The sequence below is a fragment of the Patagioenas fasciata genome, chromosome 13 (assembly GCF_037038585.1).
Source record: "Patagioenas fasciata isolate bPatFas1 chromosome 13, bPatFas1.hap1, whole genome shotgun sequence".
NCBI classification, from domain to species: Eukaryota; Metazoa; Chordata; class Aves; order Columbiformes; family Columbidae; genus Patagioenas; species Patagioenas fasciata.
The window spans coordinates 9,768,906-9,792,925 of record NC_092532.1 but is presented as its reverse complement, the minus strand read 5'-3'; the positions used below and the strand labels follow the sequence as shown (position 1 = coordinate 9,792,925).

Here is a 24,020-nt window from a genome sequence, read left to right as displayed (position 1 = left end):
CAAAACAAGTTATTTTTAACCCAGGTCAGTCCCATGACCTGGAAGGCGTATCTGTGAGACTGTCCCAGGGCAAGGTGTTATTCAGTTGTTTTACAGGTGCGCACAGATGAATTGTATAATGCATTTCTGATAAATTAGTTTATTTTTCTTCATTAGTTCTTTATCTCACAACTTTATAATATGTACATCTTTGAGAAAGGCATTGATTTAAAATCCTCCTTAGTTATCCAGCTGTAAAACTATTATTCTTATTCAAATTCAAAGCAGTAGCTTCTTCACATTAAGCTTTGATCTTTTATAAGAAAGGGACATGAAGCAGATAATAAACAGACATGAAGTCAACTCACTTACAGCAGCCAGCTTTCTAGTGCGAAGTTTACATCCAGAATTTATGCACAGGGAAATTATTTCAATGAGGAATGAGGACTTTGTGTGCTGGGTAACCAGACAAACACCGGGTGTGCTGAGAACAGGATGGCTTGTCCAAGAGGGAAAAAGAAAGATTTTCAAAGCCGCAAGCTGTGAAAGAGTGAAGGACGAAGCGGCAGGCGGGGGACACGGGGCAGCCCGTGCGCTCGCAACGTGCGTTCTGCAGATGCAAAGAGCTGAGAAACGTGTCTGGGCTGGTGCCGAGCTGCTGAGCTGCCACCCTGCGACGTGACCTCTCAATAAGCAGGACGCAGAAAGACAAAGCACTGTTACAATTCACGGCAGGCGCGTTCATTGCGATCTGAGAGCTGACAAGGGTTTTCAGAGAGTTGCAGCGCTGGACTCCCTCCGCTGGTGGTATCTTCATCTGCTGGTATTCGTGGACTGGAGGGCTCTGAACAATTCTGGGTGACAGAAGAACTAAAGCAGAGGTGGACAACACCCAGAAAACGGGAAGCTATTGATTTTTGTCTGGTCTCCTGTGCTGATGGACACACACGACTGCAGCGAGTCCTGACTGAAGAACAGGCTGATCAGAATCTCCCATGACTTGAGCTATCCCCACTATGTCAAAACAAGGAGAAATGTTATGGATGAACTGGAAATGCCTTGGTATACTGGAAGGACAATTAGGAACATCGTAAGGCAGCTCAGACTATCAACGAGCACCATTTGCAGATGTGCAGAGAGATGCAGAGGCTCTGCCAGCCGATGAAGGCTGTGACTCCTGACAGGTGGAACAGTAAGAGCCGACTCAAGTGCTGCTCTTATTACAATCTTATAGGATTATCCAGCTTCATGAGATATACACTAGGAATTACTGAGGAGTGGATTACAGGTGGCATAAACCATGGGAACCGAGAGAAGGAGAGCGTTTGGGATGAGGGGAGGGTAAGAAGCAGCCTGGAGCAGCAGCACAGACACAGAGCAGAGCTCTCAGCCTGTCTCAAACCAGCCCCGAGCTTTGCTTGGGAAAGAAGAAGGGCTGTTTGCACGTACAGAGCGCCTCGATTTTTCCCAATGCAGCACCACACCATGCAGAGAGGGCACGTGTACTTGTAAAATCCCAGAGGGGTGGAAGCGGGGCTGTCAGTGGTGCAAACAGCACTTCCAGTGTTGTTCTAGCTGCTCCCCTGAAGCCCCAGAGTAACTTTGCTCGGTTTTGTTCCAGACATGTTTTTTAGCCATAGCGAAGGGTGTGAAACAGGCTGAAAGGCAGATGAGAAATTTGCAATGTGAAATTGTGAGAAGGATCGGCATCTACCGTGAACTCTGTTTAAAGACGTGCTACACCCAGGCTGTGGAAAGTTTGCACAAGAATTCCTCAGAGAGCACACGCTGGAAACAGGGTCAAGAGTTAACGTCTGATGTAAACGGGCATTTCTGAGCCTGCAGTTGGCTGGGCCCAGATCATGAGACTAGAAGCGTGACTTAAACCATATTTGGACTCAGGTTTTTGGAAATGAAGAAAACCCTTTAAATGAACAACTGACCCCCAGCACCCTAGGAATATCCTGCACACCATCGATAAGGCAATACTTACAAAAACACTATCTTCAGATATTTTCATACCATTACCTAGGGAATGTTTGCAGCTCCAGATGGAAGGAAGGGAGGGTGGGAGCACTCGCTTGCACCCAGCGATGCACAGCAGCGCTCTGGGCCATACAGCTGCACCCAGTGCTCGCAAGCTTACGGAGAAAAGAAAAATAAGTTGGTGTCCAAAAAGTTCACAATGGAAATCAAATGTTAAACCAACAAGCGACAGGCAAGCAAAACAAGGGCAGCTTGGGCAGGGTTTTCTGGTGGCTCTGTGTTTCCTGAACAGTTCCCCATGGCTGCTGCTGGGGCATCCGAACGAGCAATGATTTGCGAGAGCAGGTTGGGTGGAAGGAGGAAGAGGAATGGTGCATCCGCGGCGTTTCTGGGGTGGTGGTAGAGTTGTGGTTGTCCAGAGAGCTTTTACAGTTGAAAGAGTCTTCACTGAGAAGTTACCATTTACGGAAACAACTGAAACAACAGAGGATTCCAGGCTAAACCCTGAGCACTAGCAATATAAACACTGGCCCTCTTGGAAGAGCAAATGATGATATCATAGATACATCACACCCTTTCTGTGTAAACAGGAGTGCCAACATGAGAAGACATGCTTTGTAAACCCTGTGTCCGGCTGGTTATAGCTTCTCCGTGTAGGTCTTGAGAGCTGCAGACATCAGTGAGGCCAAAAGCACTTCCTAGGATCAGGCTTGGGCGGTGTCAGGCACTTCCCCAGCTTCTCACAGCCCGGAGGAGACCAGTTCTGTTAAAAACAAACACAAAATACACAGAAAAATTATTCATACCACGTTATCTGCTAAGCCCTGTACCGTAACCAACCCCTTTTGATTCTCACAAAGACGCTCTTGTGTCCTGCGTGAAAAACTAAGCCCCTCTTGCAGCTGACGCTCCTGGCTCATCAACTTCCCAACTCCAAACATAATTCAAAACAAAGCTTTGGGAAAGAGTAGAAATTGTTCTGCAGCAGAAGATTCCCTCTCCTGGGATACCGCGGTGTCTCCTGTGTAAATGCAGTTTGCTGGGACTCTGGTGACCGTCCTCTCTTTCCTGTAGTAGAGTGGAGCAAGCAGACCATGAGGTGAAACTCCTCATTTTCCTTGAATCCAGAAAAAAGAGTTATTGTTCTAGCATCAAGACATCCACGCACCTTGTTGAGGAAACAAGCAAAAAGTAACAGAAGGCCAAGGGTGTGAGAGAGGTAAGAATGCCCATGTTCTAATGAGCATTTTGATGGGTGAATTCATGAACAGATGGAGTAGGAGGCATTTATAAGACAACTACTCCAGTGCATGCAGACCAAAAGTATTAATATTTGCCTCTCTTGTTTCCATGTTTCTTGAACTACCTTCCTCCAGCATGTGCACAACAGAGAAAGGACATCAGCAGGGAAACCGCATCTTCCAAAGGGATTAAGGGAGGAAGGAACTTGGATTAAAATTTCTTCAGTTTCATGGAGTTTTATCATTTTAAATTCGGGATTGCAGCAATGTGAATGGTCACAGTTCCCATTCTGCCTTCAAAAAGCTTTTGTGTTCATTCTCTATCTCTCCCTCTCTCCAGGTCTATCCATCCATGGGAGGTTCCTGCTGGCACCTAGTAAATGTCAGTTCAGCTCTGACCTATTGCCTTTCATTTTACTCATTTTTATCCTTCAAATCATTTATGCTTTCTTGGAATTGAATTCCTATAGAGTAAAAAGCTTAACCTCAGAAAAAATGCCGGAGCAGGTTTCTATTCCACCGAGCTGACAACAGATGGCAGTGAGACACCAGCTATGGCTGCAGAGGGAGCAGAGCAGAGGGGACCTTTGGTGGAAGGCACCCCATGAAGGGCTCCAGACACTTTAAGAACAATCAACGCTGTTTTCTAAATCTGTTTCTCAATTTTAACATGCACAACCACCGCTGGAAATTTCAGATGCCTCCAAAAAAACAAATGAAATATTTGTTCTTTTGGAAAAAACAACCAAACAAACAAACAACACAACCCCAACAAATGGTATTTGCTTTAGTCTTGCAGTCCAAGTTGACTTTCCTGGACTGAGCTTAAGCACAAGAGCCCTGAGGACACCATGTGTGTTGCGAGTTAAACATGCAGACAAGCCAGTGCGGTTCTACTGCAGGGAGCGATTTCTCCTGTGCCTCCACAGGAGGAAAACGCAGCAGAACAGGCTCGGCAGGAGCTTCCTCCTAGCTGCTGGTGGGACTGGCCACAGACGAGCCAGCAAACCCTTCCCAGCTCAGGAGCGCTGATGCTGCTGCACTTACAGCAATCTGTGACTGCAGCAGCTGCGAAAAGATCTGTCTGCTTTGCTTATGTGTAAGTAAAGGCAATTCTCCTCTGTTCCAGAAAGGATATTAAATGCCCATAGCAAATAAACAGATGACAGAATTGAGAAGGTAGCATTAGGCTTAGCATTAGTAGGTGATATTTATCTCCCAGCATCCCCCAAAGACAGATTTAGGGCCCAATCAACCCCAGCAATACTATCACTCCAAAATGATCTGGTTATCTTCATCTCTGGTCTCAAAAGGTGAAAATTTTGTGCCTGTTTATTTTAGTTTAGTGACCGTGTAACTAGCCTGTTAGGAGTTTACATAGAATAGAAAACTCACTATGTAAAAAGGTTTCCTGCTGGGATTTGAACATTTCTCCTGGGATCAGAAGACCCCTCCAGCCCACTAGGAAGGCTTTTCTGCCCCAGATGCCCTGAAAGATGTGGTCTGAGCTTGGCCAAGCATTGGAGCATGGCCTGGGCAGGCACCACAGTGCTTTGCCATTGCCGAAGCAGAAGCAGCAGCCCATGGGCTGCAAAACGTGGGGCTGGGGTATGGGGCGGAGTCCGGGATCTCCAGTCCAGCTGTTTTTCCATCAGGCAACCCAAAGACACTATTTGCTGACAACAGGGATAGCAGATGTTTTCCCAGCACCTAAACACACTACACCAGGGTAGTCACAGAACAGGGGACTATTCTGACAGTTTATGAACCAGTTTTGGAGCCGGAGCCAGCACAGAAGAAATGCTTTTCCAGTGCGGGCCTCTGGCAGCAGCCAGGCACTGGGGAGAACTTCTGAACCCAAAAGGTCCCAGAGGAACACAGAACAGTATTTATTAAGGGAAAAGTTGAATAATGAAAGCAAACAAGACTGAAACAATGGTCCTTCAAATCTTTTTCCTACTTAACATCCAAAAATAAAAAGATGTGACAAAGCTAAAAAAGATCTTTGCCTTCTTACTACGAAGACACAGCTCCACATTTTGTACTTTTCTGGCTGGCTGGGGACAGACCCTAAGCAGCAGGTACTGACTGCTTCAGAAGATTATTTCAGCATCAGAAAGATTTCGCCCGTTACCATTTTGTGACAATCTATAGGCACATCCCCTCAGACTACACAAACTCTTGTCATCCAACAACTTTACTTCCTACAAACTACACCGTTTCTTTCCTGGGTTCTCAACAATCCAAGCAGCATTTGACGGGAAAGCCAAACTGTGAGTTTTCAACGTGCAATTTGAAGCAGAAAATAGAATTGAAAATGTTTGTCACGTTTCAAGCCATAAAGGCTTTGCAAAAGTCAAGCGTGAGTGGAATTAAGGGAGACTGAGCAAGACCAAAGATACTCACACACATCGCTGACAAAAGAGCCACTGTCCCAGTCCCACCACTTACAGCACAGAGAACTTTTGAGATTTGCAGAAGGATTAGAAAGGAGAAGGAAGATCAACAGCTGTAGATGCTGCGGTATCTCTAAGGAAGGAAGCCACAGAGTTTACCACAGCATGTTGTCAGACTTTCCAGACCTAACCCCACTCCGTATGAGCCTTCCTATGCTACTGCATTCCACAGGTAACAAACAGCCCTCTTCGCCAAACAACAGCCAGACAGCCCTTTAACACAGGAGCATTCAGCTCTCCTCCATCCCTTCCCAGCATCAGATGACATTTTAAAAGCCTTTACAAAATACATTTTAAGCTAAGGATACTCAAATGTACATATTCTTTAAGCGCTCACCATGACGGCCTTGTCACACACATTAAGCTGCGGCTCCCCTGCCACCATCGTCGCTTTGTGCTGCTGGACAACAATGGATATTCGCTCCATGACCCTTTGGTATTCTTCACTGGTAAAGCTAGAATGGGAAAAAAACATTGGAGTTCTTAGTGGTGCTTCATGCACAGCATCATTAGTGTCCACATCACTGAGCTATGTCAGAAGAATTTTCCTGGGCCACAGCGAAGGAGAATGAAGCATCTGGGCTGATGGAGTCCAGCCTGGCTGGATACAGCTGATATGCTGCAAGCTTGAGCTGATTGCCAAGGAGGAAGGGTGGCATGTGCCAAGAAGGTGCTTCTGGGGTTGTGCCTTAAACAATTACCATGAGAGACACCCTAGGTACAGGACAGACACCTTGCCAGACGCATTAGTACAGAAAGTTTGTCCAGACAATACTTGTGGTGTGTCACACAAGGTCACCCAGCTCTCTGCACATTTGTCCTCCACTCCTCCTAGTGCTTTTCTGAAGCACGTGTATCACGTGGAGGTGTTTATTGTAGGGAAAGAAAGGTAATGTCAATACTTTGTTTTTCAAGGGTGTTCTCAAGCTAAGCGCTTCAAATACAACTGTTGGCTAGTAAAACTTCACAGTCACCAAGTAAGATGAACTAATATTATGCAAACAGGAAGATGGAGAAGAATAGAAGCGACTTGTCCAAGACAAGAATACCTCGCCATTTCGCAACATCCACCCGGGGGTTCTGCCCCATCTACATTCTTCCATTAGAGCTTTATTATTCCAAGCTGGGACCCATCTGTCATGCTCCAAGCCCTCATACCGGGTTATAAATTACCAGATTTTTATCCACCCAATTACTCTAGTAGGTACTTGTTTAAGTGGTTCAGGGTGTACTTCACTAATACTTCAAGTACCTCTAAAATGGAGGATTACTACCCAATGATCTCATTTTGTCCATCACGTTAAGAGTCACTTAAAAAACAGAGAGCGGCAAATTGCTTCTGAAGATAAAAGAAACAATGCAGCTTGGTCCTGACCTCAGGCTCCCTTTGCTTACAGTCCAAGCTGGCCACCAGCCCCACACTCCAGCTAATTTCCTTCTTTGAAAAACAATCCCATTTCGAAGCCCAGTAATGTGCCAACAGTTTCCAGTAAACCCTATAAATATCACATCTCGGCAACCATCCAGAGAGAAGCTGATTGTGGGGATGGGCCTGAGCTTTGCTGATAGAGAAGCGGAAGGGAATTGGAAATGACAAGCTCGAGCAAACTAATCTGTTGCTCTCACACCCAGTGGCCGCATCCTGGTGGAGAGGACATGGCCGGGACCGGCTGGGGGATCTGTGGGACCACCCCGACATCCAGACGGTTCTTGCAAAGCTCCCAAATTTGTTCCTCTCTCCACACATCCCACCTTAGCACTCATAGCTCCCTTCTCCAAAACCAGGGGGAGCGGCAGCAGTTTGGGAGCCGCCACAGACCATCCCAGACTCCCAGCCTGGTGAGGACACTCAAGGCAGAAATCACTGAGCTCAGCCAGTGTCACATCACGGTGGCACAAGGGCCCTTCGGTTTGGAGAGATTCTATCTGGAAACCTCTTGGTTCTATCTTCAAGCGCACAGGATTGCCAGCCCCGCAGCGTGCTGGAAAAAAAGATCAAACCAGATTTAAAGAGCAGGTTTAATGCTAACCTGTGTTGACACGCAGAGGAGAGCAAGCACGGGAAGGGCTGCACACAAAGAGAAAACGCTGCAGAGACAAACACACCGCAGGAGCTGGCCTGAAACTACAGGCGAGTACCAGGGATGCACACGGCGTGTCGGACATCCAAGCTGGACGCGGCATGAAACGGGGGAGCCGGAAATATATTAAAGCCGACATACACAGTGATAGAAAGGGAAGGGAAACACAGCTTAGGGAGACACGTGTATTTCAGTATTTCAGATTTCTAATGCACCTATTGTGCCAGGATTTGAAAGCTCTTCCAAAAGCTAATCACACTTTATTAAGATACTCATATTAAGGATTAATATGGATTAATATGAATTAATACATATTTTAATCGATTGTTAGAGTCTAACAGATACTCTAAATATCAAATCATTTCATTCCTCCTACTGCTGCTCTTGTAACTATCTAATGTGTTTATGTCTGTCACATACTTATGTCATCTCTCCAGCACTGAAGATCTTCTTTCAGAAGTGGACCCATAAGATAAAATGTTGCTGCTAACTAATTAAGCTCCACAGCATCTTTGCAAATATTTAAGTGCTAAAGAGATAGCCCAATTTCATCCATCCTAACGGCTTTTCATATATAGGGTTCCAAATTAGCTATAATCTGGACAGACCAGCGGAAAACACAGCTGTGGTCTGGATGAAAGATAAACAACATTTTGTCATGACTGCTGCTTTTTGCTCCAAATATGCCAGTCCTGTTGCAATGAAAAAAATCTTCTTGCTATAATCTTAACTGCTGCATTTATCCACAGTATTGTTGCTCATTAGCAGCCTAAGACACTTGAATGCCGCAGTATAACAAAGTAAGCTCGAGTCATTTAAATCATCCTGCTTTAATTCCCACGTTCAGGACACTCCTGGCTTTTTCAGCAAGCTCAGCAGCAACGGGAAATCTTGGCCTAACCTCAGCCCCTGGTGTTTCTGAACTGCTCTTCCCTGCAGCTTCTACACTTTCAGATTATTTCAGCATTTAGCACAGGCTGAATGATTTCCCTAAAGCGTGATAGAAACGGCTTGGCGCATAGAAAAGACTCGCACTTCTCACATAAGTACAAAGCTGGCTAAAGCTAAAGACCATGTATAGATTATGCTCCAAGTCATACCGCTAACCTATAAACCTTGTCTCAGTAGGGCTTAACATGCTCTTAAGATGGCTCAACCTGTTGACGCTAGCTTAAAACATATCCGATTGCAGCTGTCTTCCTCGCGGTGAGGTACACGACAGTGACGGACCCCGCGTGCTATGAGGTGTCACTCAATGCTGGAAGATCATGATGGATCGTCTTCTGATGCCTCAATTAAGCACATGAACTATCTTCCTCATCCGGCCGCGTATCAAGTCTCCGTGCACAGCAGGGGACGGCGATGCCTGCAATGGCACCAGCCCCGGGGCTGGCGTTGGTGACAAACTAGAGTCACCTGCTGAGACAAAGCAGAGCTGCGCTGGGGTCAGTTATCCTGCCTTGCCCAGATTCCTTGCTTTGACCAGCTCCAGTTTTGCTCAGACAGACCTGTTTAGCTCCACAAAGCGCTCCAAATCCAAAATCCACACAGAGGTTTGTAAAGCATTTGCTGACTGCGTACCGAGGGCTAAAACTGTCTCCAGCCCTACACAAGAAGCGCATTTTGAGACAAAATCTGTAAGAGAAGAGTGCCTTTACTCTGTATGTAAGATGGAGATAATTACTTCATGGTAATCAGTCTGAGTCGTTAATGGAGTTTGGAGACTCTTACACGATGAAGTCCTGTCATTTCCCTGAATGCATATGCAGGACTGGGCTGCGAGAGCTGGGTTTGCTACAATCTCTGTTCCAAACATGAAAAAAAAAAAAAGATTATATTATCTATACAGGTGTTTGGGCATTATTGTGTGCATGAAGATGCAGAGCTCGCTGCCCCCGGGACATGCAGCATCTTGTATTCCAGTTCAACAGTCCTGCTGAAGGAGAGCTGGGAATAGCACGGGAAGAACGAGCGGGTGAGCAGGTGGTGTTGTGAGGAGTTTGCTAAAAGAGATCCCCCGGCGTACACGAAATTATTCCACACTCAGAACGAGCAAACGCAGTGGACAAAGTCCAGGGTCATTACACTAATTGACACTTTACCTCCGGGAAGTCTCAGGAGATCCAATCAGGGCTGGATTGTGAGCGCGGGGTCCCAGGCACAGGTGTGGCCTCTGCTTCCTTCATTTAGTGTAATTGCGCCTTGGCAATCTGCTCCCATCTCCTCCCCAGCCAAACAGCCCCGTGGAACCTGCTCTGCCGTTAACCCCCCCATGCCCTGCACTGAAATTCAGGTTTGTAAGGAGGGTTTGTCCATGTTTTTGGTGTTAGAGCTCTGGTTTATTCTTGCAGTCGTCAGTCTTTCACCTTCAGGTCTGGGCGATTCTCCACCATCATCAATACACCCTCAAATCAGAACCAGAGCAAATTAAACAGGATTTTTAGCATTTTAAAATATCTAGATCTTGTCCTGATGATTCCCGTATGGGCACAGCGCAGTATGTCTATCCTGGGAGTGACAGGACTGCATTATTATTGAGAGGAATGTATCAAAATGGGTATTATATAGTGTGCTTCATAAAAAACTGACAGAGGGCTCTTAATAGATGCTTTCAGATTTATAGCGTGTTTTACCAGACACACGTGAAGTTATGGCAAGAGCATAAAACTTGGCTAATGAAATATATTTTACTTCCTTCTCCACCGGAATTATTTTAATTAAAAACATTATTTTTAATTGTGAAATACACCCAGATTCAGGTAATTTGATTTTATCTGTTATCAGTGCTGTGAGGCTGCTCAGCACTGCAGTATCCAAGTCTTGATCTTGTCCCGTTATTCAGTCTTCCTCAGTTCCTCTCTTGTATTATCAAGTTTATTTGCAATTTAAAGTCTGCACAATACATGAGGCAGACAACAGGTTTGGGGCTCTGCTTCTGAAACATGGCAACTTAAAATTACTGGAAAGGCTCACAGGGCTGAAGAAAAGCAAAAAAGGAACCAAAGAGAAGACTGAAGGGTCTGGTCCAGCAGCATCTGCTGGGACCCAGTTGCAACTACCCCACACTGGGCATGTGGTCGGCTATCCACAGGAATATTTGGAGTATTGACAATGCCTCTCCCCTGTGTGGATTCTCCAGTGGTGTCCACAGCTTTCCTTGCAGGAGGGAGATGTGATCCTGCTGATCCTCTACCCAGCCAACTGTTTTCATGGAACTCCACGGCTGCAAGAATCCTGCTTTTCTGCTGCATTTCACTGCGAGTGACTGCAGTGTTCAAATGGCAGAGGGGGTGGAGGCAGAACGACTACATAAAGCCTTAGTATCTGCGTGAATGGGTGACAGAAGGTAACGACTGTCCATCTGATCCTCCCACTGGTTGCTTCAGCGGTATTTCTGAAGCAGAATTTAAGCCATGTGTCCTTCAGGCTACTGCCGCACTGCCCCAACCTGTCTCTGAAGAAGACGCCCATTTCAAACTGCATTTTGCATTTTTGAAACCAGTTCAGATGGCTTTTTACTTCAATATTCCTTTTTTATACAGCGCTACTCTAGCCCAGATTCATTGAAATACCTGCAGGCTGCTGGGCTGCCACAATCACACAGGAGTTCCAGGTTGATCAGACGATGCGCCACGATGCAGAGCGCTGGTCCCGGACTGGGCAGGGGGCAGCGATCGATCGCGATGAGTTTACCTCTGATCTTAGGCTAGAGATTCTCCTCCATGGATGTATTTTTCTTCAGCCCCCTTCCCTCCGGAGCTGGCTGTGTAGCGGCTGTCACGCCTGGCTTGCAAACGTCTGACAACCTCTCTGCATCCAGCCCCCGTGTGGTTATGCTGGATGTTTTTTACTGGCACTGCAGGGGCTCTTTTACCCTCAGCTCTCCACAGTTTCCAGAATTTTAGTGTTCCTCAACACCACCTCTCCTGTGGCAGCAGCTGATTCGCCCCTGCAATTGCAGCTGCTGCCATTTCCTTCTTTTTCAAGAAGACGAAGAGTCAGCATCTCCCCTGAGCAAGATTCTGGCTCTTTGTTATACACATTTGTTGCACCTTCTCTCTTTTCTCCACGGAGAGGTTTCTGCCCTGATCAGTACGGCAAGACTGGCAACGTTTCTATCAGATCCTTTCCCCTTTAGCTCCCCTTCAGGAGCTTCTTCCCTTCTTTTCTGGCTCCATAACCAGTGCAATTACCTCTCTGATGATTTCCTGGATTTTCCATCTGCTCGAAATAGGCACTTGTGAGCTCTCTTGTTAATTAATGTGTTCTAAAAATCATTATGTTCATCAGCCAAGCCTTATCACTTCCATTTTCTCCATAGCAGTAAAATCTATTGCCCTAAGTAAAACACAGGTATTTTGACGTTCAAATTTTAGTAAACTCAGTTTTGAACAGGGGGTAATTGCTCTAAGCAGAAGTCACTACTAACCTGGAGTATCAACAAGGCGTGAGCACCCTGTATTTACATGTTATTAAGGCTTTGCACCTCTGGCTAAAACTGACAAAATTTCAGAGATTTCTGCTCTGAATTCTTTTTTTTTGGCTTTGCCACCTGACCCAAAACACTCACTCTACTTCAGTCTGCATTGGGTATTTTGTTAACGGTATTTTAAGCTGTACCAGCTTTTGCTATATATTATTACTTCTGTTCTTCCTGACCGGCAATGGAGTATTTTAGTAAAGGCACGTATAAATAGTCATCTGGGACTTGGGTAATAAAACTGACAACTGGTTGTGAAGATGTTACCAAGAGATAATTTCACTGAATTTTTCACAAACAAGTTCCCTATGTGGTACTTAGTGGACACACAATACCGCAAACATAACACAATCTAGTAAAGAAAAAGACCTATCAGATCTTTTAGTTCTGCATCCTGATAAATTTGGTAACAAAGGCACCCCACAGTTCGAGTGGGTTTTTTTGAAACAAAACTCCCTATTAATTACACCTAGGGAGGAAACAAAATGCTGCTTAGGACTTCAAGAAACGTTTCTGATTTGTGTGCTGCCTAACACACAATCTTATTTATATTTTAAAGTTGGGAGCTACAAAAAAAAATATATATAAATATCTTCTATCCTACAGCCTACACAGATCTAGTCAATCTCTTGGATGACAAAAGACACGAACTTCTCACTACACAAGGACCAGATAATGAGGCAACTCTTACTTATGCAAGTGCAGTTACGTTACCATTTTTGGCAACCAAAGAAAAGCTTATTTATCAGTAAGCACACTTCTTCAAGACATATTGCCCATCTATACCCTGGTATTGCAGGTGTTGTTATTACAAGCACCTCTCCAGATGCCAATTTTGCCTCATCAGTACCTGCAGGCATGTTCATGCCCCACATCATCCTGCAGCCACATAAATGTCGAGCTTGTCCTACGGTGCCAAGCTTTGCTCAACGCATTTCCCAGGACAGTTGTCCTCTTCCCAGGAGACAGCTTGCTAATTAACCTATCTGATGCTTAGTGCTGAGCATGTCAGTCCTGAAGGTCAACTTACAGGATGGGATCTTGCTCCATCCAGGCTGTTGATGCGATGAAGTAAATATGGGCAAGCTAGGGCAGTGCAAGAACTCCTGACATGCATTTGGCACTGCTGTGAATCTCGGCTGGCAAAACAAAGTCTGTGAGGCTCTTGGGTTCCTGGGGTGAAGCTCCAGTTCAGGCTGAGAAGCATCAGTGATTATCTTTCAAGGCGAAGGGGGCAAACACAACCGTGTCCCTTGGCAAAAGCTGGAGTGCAGGAGATGGTCCAGAGGGGCAGGAGCAGCAAGGGACGGTCACAACCCTGTTGGGAGCGTCTGTTCTAGAGTCAGGCGTGCGGGGGATGCACACACAGCCTAACATGAAGGGGAACCTAAGTGCAGGGTGCCATATGGCTCAGAACTGCCAGACGTGTCCCCAACGTGATGACAGGACCTGCTTGTAATTGCCTGACCAGTTTTTCCACTGCATGAAAAGTGCTCCTCGGGGAAATAAATTTTTGCTTCCAGGCAGGCTCCAGGAAATTCAGTGAACTGTCAGACAGAGGAAGGACTTGTTCTGTTCCACCGTGAAACCCAGGGAATTGAAAGCTTTACGTGCTGTCTCTACATCTTGAAGGGCTTGCATCTTCAGAGATCCCTTCAGCAGCTGGATCCTCAACAAAGACTGGAAAGGCGGATCCCTGTGTTCGGAGACGAACTGAAATTGTAGCCTTGAAAAAGTCTCTTAGTGTCATGCAGCACCTTGTGTGCACGGTGTCGTGATCTGAAGATGTTTCACACGAGGCGGCCTGAACACAAACACCCTGCAAGTGACGTGTTGCCACAGTTGACTGAGCTGCCTGATTTCGAGGCTGCCCCAGCTGTGAGATCGCAAATATATAAAGAGTGGATCTCTCTGCAGGTTCATGTGACATTTGGCCTTCTTGCACAGCAATGAAACCTCTTACAGGTGGTTTTGCATGTGACTCTGCTCCAAATGAATGCAAACCAAGAGATACGACAGATGATAAGGAATAAATGAAATAAAAAACGAGCAAAAGCAGGCAAGAAGAATGGGACATCGGTGTGCCATGCTGCTCCTTCACAACCTCCAGAACAGCAGCACAAAACCCGATAAAATCCAGTACAGATTTAGCAAAGCAAAGTGGTAAAAGTAAATTAAAGAGGGAAAGGTATCGGTACATCAGGAGCGCAATGCAAATTTTTCTAAATGCTTTGGCAACATAACGACACAGCAGAGGAGCCAAACTGGTGAAAGAGCCATGTGGGGGGATGGAGCAGTGGGGCCAACGCCGGCTAAGTGGGAGCAGGGCCGGCACACCCGGCATGGACAGACGGACAGACGGACGCTCGGAGGAGAACGCTGGAGTCCCTCCTGAGAAACATCAGTGTCGGGACTCCCAACAGGCTGTCTGCCAAGGGGGATAATTAAGCTAAATAAAAATACACTACAGTAACAGCTCCACAAATGAGGATAATTTAATTACCACATTCGATATAAGAGACCCACTTCCCATGAGTTTTCCATTGTGACCAGAGAGAAGACAATAGAAACAGAAATGTGCTGCAGAAAGGAAGATTCATGTACTAAAAAGAGGCTTTCTTTTAGGGTCTGCATATTAAACAACAGCACAGCTTTCCATAATCGTGTCATAATCTTGCCATAAAATTCAATCAAAGTAACAGCTTGTGAGTGCCCAAAAATCAATGGAACTGTAGGAGAAATGATTGCAGATGTAACACTGGCATTTATTTCCATGCTCAAGCCACAGTTGGGATAAGGAACATCTAAATAACAGGGAAGCAGGAGTCCTGCAAACACCTCTTTGGGAAGAGCTCCTCTCCCTCAAATCCAGGGGAAACGCAGACCGCAGGCAAACTACAGTTCACTTAATACTACCCATTTGTTTCATTTGTTGGAAAAGAGGTCATTTCTATCCACTTATTGTCCTAAAATAAATTAGTTGTTAAACCAAGCGGGGCATAGTCTTATCTGGAATCCCAACCCAGTAGCGTAGTTACATGGAGCTGAATTTAAAATACAGGAGCTGCAGATTTGTTTTATTCATTAGTGCCGAAATGCAATAAAAAGCGAGAGCTAACGTGCTGGGCTTCCAAAGAGCTTTATATGCTGCGTAATGCACCTCTAGGGTGCTCGTCTGTTAAGTGAGAGAGAAGTGAAAATATCTTCCCTTCCCTTCTCTCTCTAGTGAAAACACTTAGTGGACAGCACAGGCTTAGTTCTTTGGAAAGTAATGGAGCAAGCGTATCCACTCAATTATTTAAAACAGTTGAGTAATTGCAGTCCTGTCAGCTCAGAAAACATCTCTCTGTTAAAGCTGCTGCACAAAACCATTCCTGCGCAGGCAGTCACGGTAGCACTGGTTTTATCTTTATTTCCACATGCTCTAAGTGGGAGCCGCTGGTGAGGGATGAGTCTGTGTGCCCCCGTTCGTGGCTGGTTTTGCCACAGGGTAAAACTCAGTCAGTAGAAGGAAAGAGGGAGGGAGATGGGGACACTTTGGGAGGTTTTTTTAGAGGTGGCAGGTTTGTACGTGGGCTGTGCTGGCTGATGACCACGTAAATCCTTACAGAAATCTCTCAGGGAATGGTGTGTGCCGGAGATGTTACAATAGCAGGTTTATAGGAAAATGGATCCAGAGTCAGACAGCCAGGAGAGTCCATGAGGGAACAGGACTAAGCAGAAAGTTCTCTTGCTAAAGCCCCTCTGGAAAAGCTCCTTTAGCAGGGGCTGGGGGACAGGAAGGTTACGCCACATTTGCCTTCCACAGATTCCAGTGCACAGACGAAAAGCAACCCGCAGCGTGCAAAGATCACTTGACATTTCTCTCCTAGCCCCAAAACACAGAGAATCACAGCTCCGGTGCACACACTCACCAGCACCACTGCTTCGTTCCATACCTGCCCTGCAATTAGTCCTGTCCTGTCCAAAAGTGCACGTTTGGCCTCCTCCCTCAGGGGTGGTCGGACACAAAACAAGAACGACGTGGCTGACGAGCCTTGGACACGCGCACATCACTAACCTGACCATTTGAAAATGAAGGTTTGTTCCGTTCCCAGTACAACTCGCCAGTAATGGCTTTTTGGGATGGTTTTCAAGCAGATTGCAAGAAACATCTACCAAGGCAAATCAGTCACATAAATCACACACTGACAGTGCTGAGAGTTTTCACATCTTCGTTAACTGACTCACCTTAATGGGTACTTCTCTCCAGGGTCCCTCCCCAGGTGGAAGAGCAGCGGCAGCGCCGTGTGTTCCTCCTGCGTATGTGTTGTCACTCTGGAGACGTTCTGCCCAGGACAGAAATCAATGCCCTGCAGTGAAGAGGAGAGATATCGGGGGGAAGCAGGGGAGGGAGCAAAATTTTAGCTGATGACACTTTCTTCAGCACCTTGCTCCAATATACCCACAAAACGCAGAGTTATTTTGAAGTTAGGGTCTGCAAAATGGGTTCTGATCTGATGGAGTAAAATAAGGTGACAATGTTGGTATTGCACTGGCATAAGAGCTGGAGCAGGCTCCACATTTTTATCTTATTAAAAAATAATCTCTGTAAAATATTCATTAAAGTGAAATGGCAAAACTAAAGACAGAGGCGAAACCATTTAATCATAAGAATTATGTATGTGGAAAGGATCTTCTCTTTTTGATTTCTGTGGCTTAGAAACACACAGAGAGGATCGGATCACTTGGCAGTTCTGATCAAGAAGCAACAGTCCAGGGGGAAACATCCAGTTAAACTGAGGGGCAATGGGCACCTGGGAGCATCCCTGAAATCCCGCCTTGAGCTGAAGGATCTGTTGCACTGCAGAACAAAGCAAACCTGGTTAATTTTAAAGAAATGGGTGCATTTGTTGATCTGATTCCTAGCAGGCTGGTAGAGAAGCACTCACTGGGGGATGACAGTGTGGCTGGAAGAAAATACATTAAGTCTGGAGACGTTCTTGTCGCCAAAATTCAAGTCTTGGGGGGTTAGATGCCTCCCAAAGATGCCTCTGGGGGGTGTGCGCCTCCCAAAGCCTGGCTGGTTATTAGCCAGGTGTCGAGCTCCCTAACCGCCTTGAGCCTGGTTTGGGAGGCAAACGGAACCCATTTAGCCCTGGGAACAGCTCAAAATGCAAAGCAGTAATTTCACTGAATGGCAAATAAAGCAGGGAGCCCCACAGACCAGCAAAGACTAGCACCAAATGGACTTGTTAAAGCTCAGTTTTACAATTCCAGCTGACATGCCGCGCTCCTTATAATACCTCAAAATGCCCTGAGACACGGACAGAGACATGGAGAGAAGGTAAACGGGAATATTTCAATGGAGGTGGGAAAGCAGCTGTAGCAGTTGCTTACAAAACAAACTGAAAAGGGTCTCTACAGATGTTGGTAGGATTTGATTGGCAAACAATTTTCTAAAAATATCCTGTGTTTTTAATGGACAGCTGGTCAGTGGAGCAGTTAATATTCTGCTTTTCAATAAAGCAAGAAGTTTAGAAGCCCATGAAATCCCATTTATCTGCACAGAGCTATAGATTCCTGAATCACTGAGTGGAAAAATAAGAGAGTTGCTTGATAGGTTGTAGTGGCCGACCAATAATGGACTTTAAATGGATACAAAAATGATCGACCTTTCCACCTTGTGACGCCACCGGCCTCTGAAACACACAGTGTAAAATAGATTTTTATTTTTATTTTCAAAAGGAACAGTTAATGACAAGGTATCAAAGCCTACATAACATCCAAATTACAATTTGGATGCGAATCAAACAAGCTATTTAATTAAGAGCCCGCTAATTGGTACAATGCTCTTCGGCTGCAAATGCTTTAGTTTGAAAGAAGATTTTAGTCTCTTGGGCATTTGTTCATACATTGCTCTGTTTACATTTTATCTCGTTTCTTACAAAAACCTTGTAGCCGAGACTCCAGAATGCAGTCCAGGCTGCATCTGCTGCGACAATTTGCCTGATGCCACCAGCCAAAAGTTATTTGTCCTCCTAATCTAAGCACTCAATGGCCTCTTCAAAAGTGGTCTATTGGGGGAAAAATAAAATAAATACATTTAAAAATAAAATCAAGAATACCGTTTTCCAACATTGATAAATAACTCTCTTAAAATATGGCTGAAGCCACCCTTTAAACTTCAAAGGCCTTTCAACTTTATCTCCGCAAATAAAATTGACTATTATTATTTTTATGTACTGCCTGACTGCCAATATTCAGCCTACAGAGAGAACTTAAAATGTCTTCTACCTGCTCACCAACAAATGAGCGAAAAATAAGAGATAAAATGATATCCTCACACCCCTGATCAAGGCATCATCCTGCATCAGAGCCAGACCTACACTACAGATCCTGGAGGAGCCCAGTCTTCTCTCCCTTTGACAGAAAAGAATATCTTTTCATCCACAACTCTATCTCATCCTATTTTATAAGTCAAAGCATTTTCAGTTCCCAGGCTGAAAAGAAAAAAAAATCAGCTATACCACAGATCTGAAAGTCTGGGATCCCCAAATCTGGATCGCTTTTCTTTTCTGGAGCAAAATCAGTATAAATTAAATCTGCTTGAGATTTGAGAATTATTTAAAGACAAGCCAGTCCACACTCTGGAGCACCTGGACAGTGCCTCTGGTTTTTGGAAAGTGTGTAGATTTGGTCATGCATGGTACTGAGGGGGATGGACATGGCAAAAGTCCTTGTGTGCGTCTTGGATGGGACGGAAGGAGCTGCCCCCCAGCTCTGCTCCCCAGGCAGGACAACGGGCCTGCTGAGGACGGCGACTCTCTCCTAAATGACAATTTTAAATACTGGATAATTTCTTGCTCTTCATTAAACAACTCCCCAGGCTGCAGAGGAGCTCCCCCCATTTACACTGACAGGGGACTGACTTCAGCTCTCGGGCACTGCCAACAGGAGGGCAGTTCACCCAAAAATCAAGTTATGTTATGTGGGAGAAGAGCAAAGAGGCAGCTACGCCTGCCCTTTCCACCAGGATAACAGAACCCACATCAACTACCCCTCCATATGCTCTTATTTCCTTTAAGCTATTTATTTGGCAGACTGTTAATAACAATATGCAAGGGATCAATAGCCGGTTAAAGCACACGCCTAATATTTTATTCTGTGTGTTGTCCAAGGTAATTTGCATGTTTACAGGTAATACTGATCACACAAAGTAGAAAGGTCACTCGCTGTGTTTAAACAAACTTGCGGATCTTTTCTCCTCAATTATAAAAGCAAGAAAGCCAAACCAGAAGATCCTATCTGGAGCACGTCAGGTCTCTGCCTTCTAAGAGAGCCGGTAAAAGAGCATCAGATGGCAACCAGAAATAGCTCAGCTCTGGCTCCCGCTCTCTTACCCAGGTGCGGGGTTTTGCGCCACAGTGCAGACCTGTTTGCTGGAGGAGAAATTCCAGCAATCCTCCTTTTTTTAAAAAAAAAACCAACCAAAACAAAACCTCAAACATTTCCCACACATCGGGTAAACCTTTCAACAAGCACATCTTTCTGCCCCTCTTCCCAGCAATCGTGTAGCTTGGATTGTTTTTCCGTTCGTAAGATCTAGCGGCTGTTAGTTGCACAGCTTATGCTTTAATTTCCAGAGCAAATGGACCACAGATGCTATGTCAATACAGACATGAGACAAATACAGCCGGTTGCCAGTTTGGGCTCTCCGCCAAGTGATGGAATCACCACTTGTGTTAACGTTAAGCCCTCTGGCAATTCATCACCCTGGCGCTAACCCAGATCCCTCCGACTCTATGAGCGGCTGCAGATTTCGATAGCGGCGCAGCAGATCTGGGCTCTGTCTGCTGGTCGTGGCTCCTCATTCTGCCACACAAAACCCAGAGCAGCAAAATATTGGAAGGAGAAAAGAACAGCAGTTAATTAAAGCTGGGAACGTCGTTTCTTGCTGTTCGCCACAGCGTGGGTATGTAGCCGTTCTTGTTCTCCTGGCCATTCCCAGTGAAAACCTCCCAAACCGGAGCTCTGAATGACCAGACACCTGAAAGTGTGGCTGCCAAGCTTCACCCCTGTTGAAGAAAAATTGCTTCTAATGTGTTAACTGTCTGGAAGAGACCCCAGAAGATGGGCAGATCAGCAAAACCTCCGGCGGCTCTCAAGCAGAAGCGATCAATGGGTAGCTCATATGCTCAGAGGACCACAATCAAATGTCATTATTTGTGAGGTTCTACTTGACTTCACATCCCCCTCGCAGAAAAGGCTTTATCGATCCCTTCACGTCGGGGAGAAGGGCAATCAGCCAGGCTGCACAGGAATAACCCCTTTGGCATTTTACATTAAAACAATCGGCTCTGCTGGCAGGCACCCACACCAATCATTTAAAGACACAGGAGCCCCCAGGAAAAAACACTGAAGGCTACTAAGGAGATACTAAGCTAGCAGCAGGAAGGTTGATGTTATCAGCCACTCTCCAATGAACCAAAGGGCGTTTTCCACATTTTTTTTCTTAATTATTTTTTCCCCTTCTTGCATCACCGCTCTCAGATGGCACAAGAACTGTTCTCTACGGGATGGTTCCTGTGGCAGGCAGAGAGAAGGAAATTTCCTTTCTCCTGCTGGCTCATACTCCTGTCTCTGCTACATACCATTAAATTGGGCAATTCCTGAAGGCCTTACTAGTTACTCAGAAAAATCCACAGAGAACGCCCATTTTTTTCCCCTCTTTCAGACCTCTCCTTCCAAACAAGGAGGATGAAATCTACCTTTTCCTTCAATCCAGTGGACAAAATAACTGGTAACAAGGCAGACACTGAGCATTCGTATTTTAGGAGTGGGAAAATGTGCACCCAGCATCGTGGCTGTGGGCATCAGCAGCAATGGAACAGAAAAGCCAAGTTTGCATGTGTTATTTGTCACGCATTTTACAATCCAGTTTGAATTTGGTAATGAACAAGGATGGATGATGAGAGCAACAAGAGCAGCATTTTACACAAGATTTCCGCCAAAGTCCTGTATGTTAGGTTGCACAAGAGAGGGATCTCCCCCAGTTTATCTTTAGTTGTTACTTCTGCCCCAACACACCACACGTGGCTATTTTTATCGCTGCTCAAGAAGAAAGGTGGTCAATGATGGTGGAAAAGCTTACGTGCTTATATCTACCAGTCCTAGAGCAACAGGGACTCTGTCCTTGTGCACGGTGAAGCTTTCTCTCCCTCTACCAAACTACTTAGAAATGTTTTACTGTTTTACTATTTAAAAATATAAAACACAGTTTTCAAGTTAACGTTTCCTTTCTTCTATCTCTGTCCCACTTATCACTTCTCGAATGCCAAACACAAGCCACCTCTAGGAAAGGAGATGGAAGCCAGGTAAGCATCCTGTGCAATCTGGAGGAGAAATGTCCCATGGAGCTCTTGCTCTCACTCACTTCCATTGAGCGAGCCTTCCCTCTGTGCTTGCAAGAGATTAACCATTCAAGAATGCAAGTTACCCAAGTAATCAAGTTAAGCCAGCAGAACAGACAGCAGAGGTATCCTCCAGCTCTGAGGACAACTACAAGACTTTATGCTGGGAGTTGGACTAGAAAAAGAATTGCTTGAGGGCTAAAAACCAAATAAAACAAAAATTAGGAAGAGCAGAACAGCATACTTTGACTTGGTGACAGATGACAAGTTTTAATCCCTATGGTAGAGGATGCAGACCTGTAAGGGTAGGTTAACGTCACGGGAGTCTAAGACAACTGGAAACCCATGTCCTGCTTGTGTGGGATATTTCCAGTGTAAATATTCCAAGTGCCATAAAGAGAGAAGCATTTATATCCTTGTTCTGCTTTCCTAGGCTGTGCTTCCTGTAAGCAGCTTCTCTCTGGTACATTTTTATTTGTATATACATACTTTATTCCTTAACTAACTTATACTGCATCCAAACACAGAGCTTTTCAGGTTAGAGGCCAAAATCGCACACATTCTTTTCAGATAATCCTGAAAGACCTGGTAGCCCTAAACAGACCCAGGACACGCACCAATTTCACATTTTCCAATATCAACAGGAAAATGTGGTTCTGGTGTTTTAATGGTACAATCTCATCTAAAAGTCAAACAAAAACGCACAAAACGTGGATTAAAAACAGCACAAGTTTCCTGTATCAATGATTTCCCACACTGTCAAGTAACAAGGGAGTTCTGAAAGCGAAAGGAGGTTTGGCTAAAATGCACCGTGTATCTGTCAAAAGAACGAGACACTCAACTACCCATAAAACAAACCTCTCAAAAATTTGCAGACAGCTGTTTTGACACATCTGGCCAACTGCAGACCTCTTTCAAATGGATGACATGCCAAGCAGATCCATCTGAGTCTGGACCTTCTGACACAAAGAGCTTCACATTTGGAAATTTAACAAGTCTTCATACTGGATTCACAATAAGGGAAGGACGCATGCTAAAGATCATACAATTAACAAGGCCTCATTAGCCGAAGTCCTACTGGGATGGCAAATCAAACTTATTGAACAGCAATCCCGCCAACAGTCAGAATACCTAATGCCACAGACGTGCATCTAGTTAAATACATTTTTCAAATTAAATCAGAAAACAAATTGGCATTTTTGATTCTGGCAGCGCCACTGTAGCCCGATATCAACTCAGCTGAGAGTACCGGGCACTGAAACAGGCAGCAGTATCATGAGATCACAAAACTACAACAGGACTTGGAACTCTGCAACTGCTCTGCATTCTGATTTATTTCTACTTTTAAACTTGCAAGGCTTGTAATTAATGGCTTGAGGACATGAAGAGAATTGGAACAAATTTCAGCCTCAGCTTCCTCCGCATGTTGTTAATGGCTGGGCTGTCCACTAATGTGCTCCAATTTTACCCCCATCAACCACGTGTGATACAAGCTGCGGGAAGGCAAGTGAATTTTTAATCATCTCTCTGATGTACAGTATAATTGCTGACTTTTATCAGACGGTACTTAAACAAAGACTTAGAAAGAAATAAATATTCCCTAATTGCACAACTGCCATTGCTCACAGCAGGAGAAGCCTTTGAAATGAGTAACTGGTCCCCATTATCATGGCTACACACATACTCGGACATGTACAAATAAGTTGAGATCAATGTAGTAATTTATTTACTTCTCAACTAGGTATGTGTGTGTGACATTATCTTGCATGCACGTGGGAAAAGGATGCGTCTGTGCCTGTTCGTACACCCAGACACACACACAAGCTCAGTCTCACGCAGGGAAAGTCCTCCACACTGTGCCATGGGTGATGTATCAGTTTTACTCACATACTAACCTAAACAAATATACTATCTCATTTTAGCTGCGTAGAATTAACATTGAGACAGAGTGTCCTTTCCTTTCCTTTCCTTTCCTTTCCTTTCCTTTCCTTTCCTTTCCTTTCCTTTCCTTTCCTTTCCTTTCCTTTCCTTTCCTTTCCTTTCCTTTCCTTTCCTTTCCTTTCCTTTCCTTTCCTTTCCTTTCCTTTCCCTTCCTTCCCTTTCCTTTCCCTTCCTTCCCTTTCCTTCCCTTTCCTTCCCCTTTCCCTTCCTTCCCTTTCCTTCCCTTTCCTTCCCCTTTCCCTTTCCCTTCCCCTTTCCCTTTCTCCTTCTTACTCCACGTAAAACAAAAACTTCAACTCCTAGAGCATTACAACCTTAAAAAGACAAATGCACATATTTACAGCCTTGAATGTAAATTACTCCCTTGGAGCTGACGTTTCCTTCTACCCCCAGGACATCCCAATGAAAGCAACTCTGCACTTTTACATCCACAAATGTCATCAGCACTTATTTCTGCACCTGCA

At 45.1% G+C, this 24,020-nt stretch overlaps 1 protein-coding gene across 1 annotated transcript in view; it reads right to left on the bottom strand.

Annotated features, from left to right (window-relative positions):
• Positions 1-123: 123 nt before the first annotated feature.
• Positions 124-24,020, bottom strand: part of GALNS (galactosamine (N-acetyl)-6-sulfatase) — a 46,071-nt gene continuing 22,174 nt past the window's right edge. Inside the window, exons 12-14 of the mRNA XM_065848096.2 lie at positions 16,454-16,575; positions 6,000-6,117; positions 124-2,728 (exon numbers count right to left, since the gene is read on the bottom strand). Of these exons, the coding sequence (XP_065704168.1) occupies positions 2,642-2,728; positions 6,000-6,117; positions 16,454-16,575 (327 nt within the window). The 3' untranslated portion in view covers positions 124-2,641. The remainder of the gene's footprint in view (positions 2,729-5,999; positions 6,118-16,453; positions 16,576-24,020) is intronic.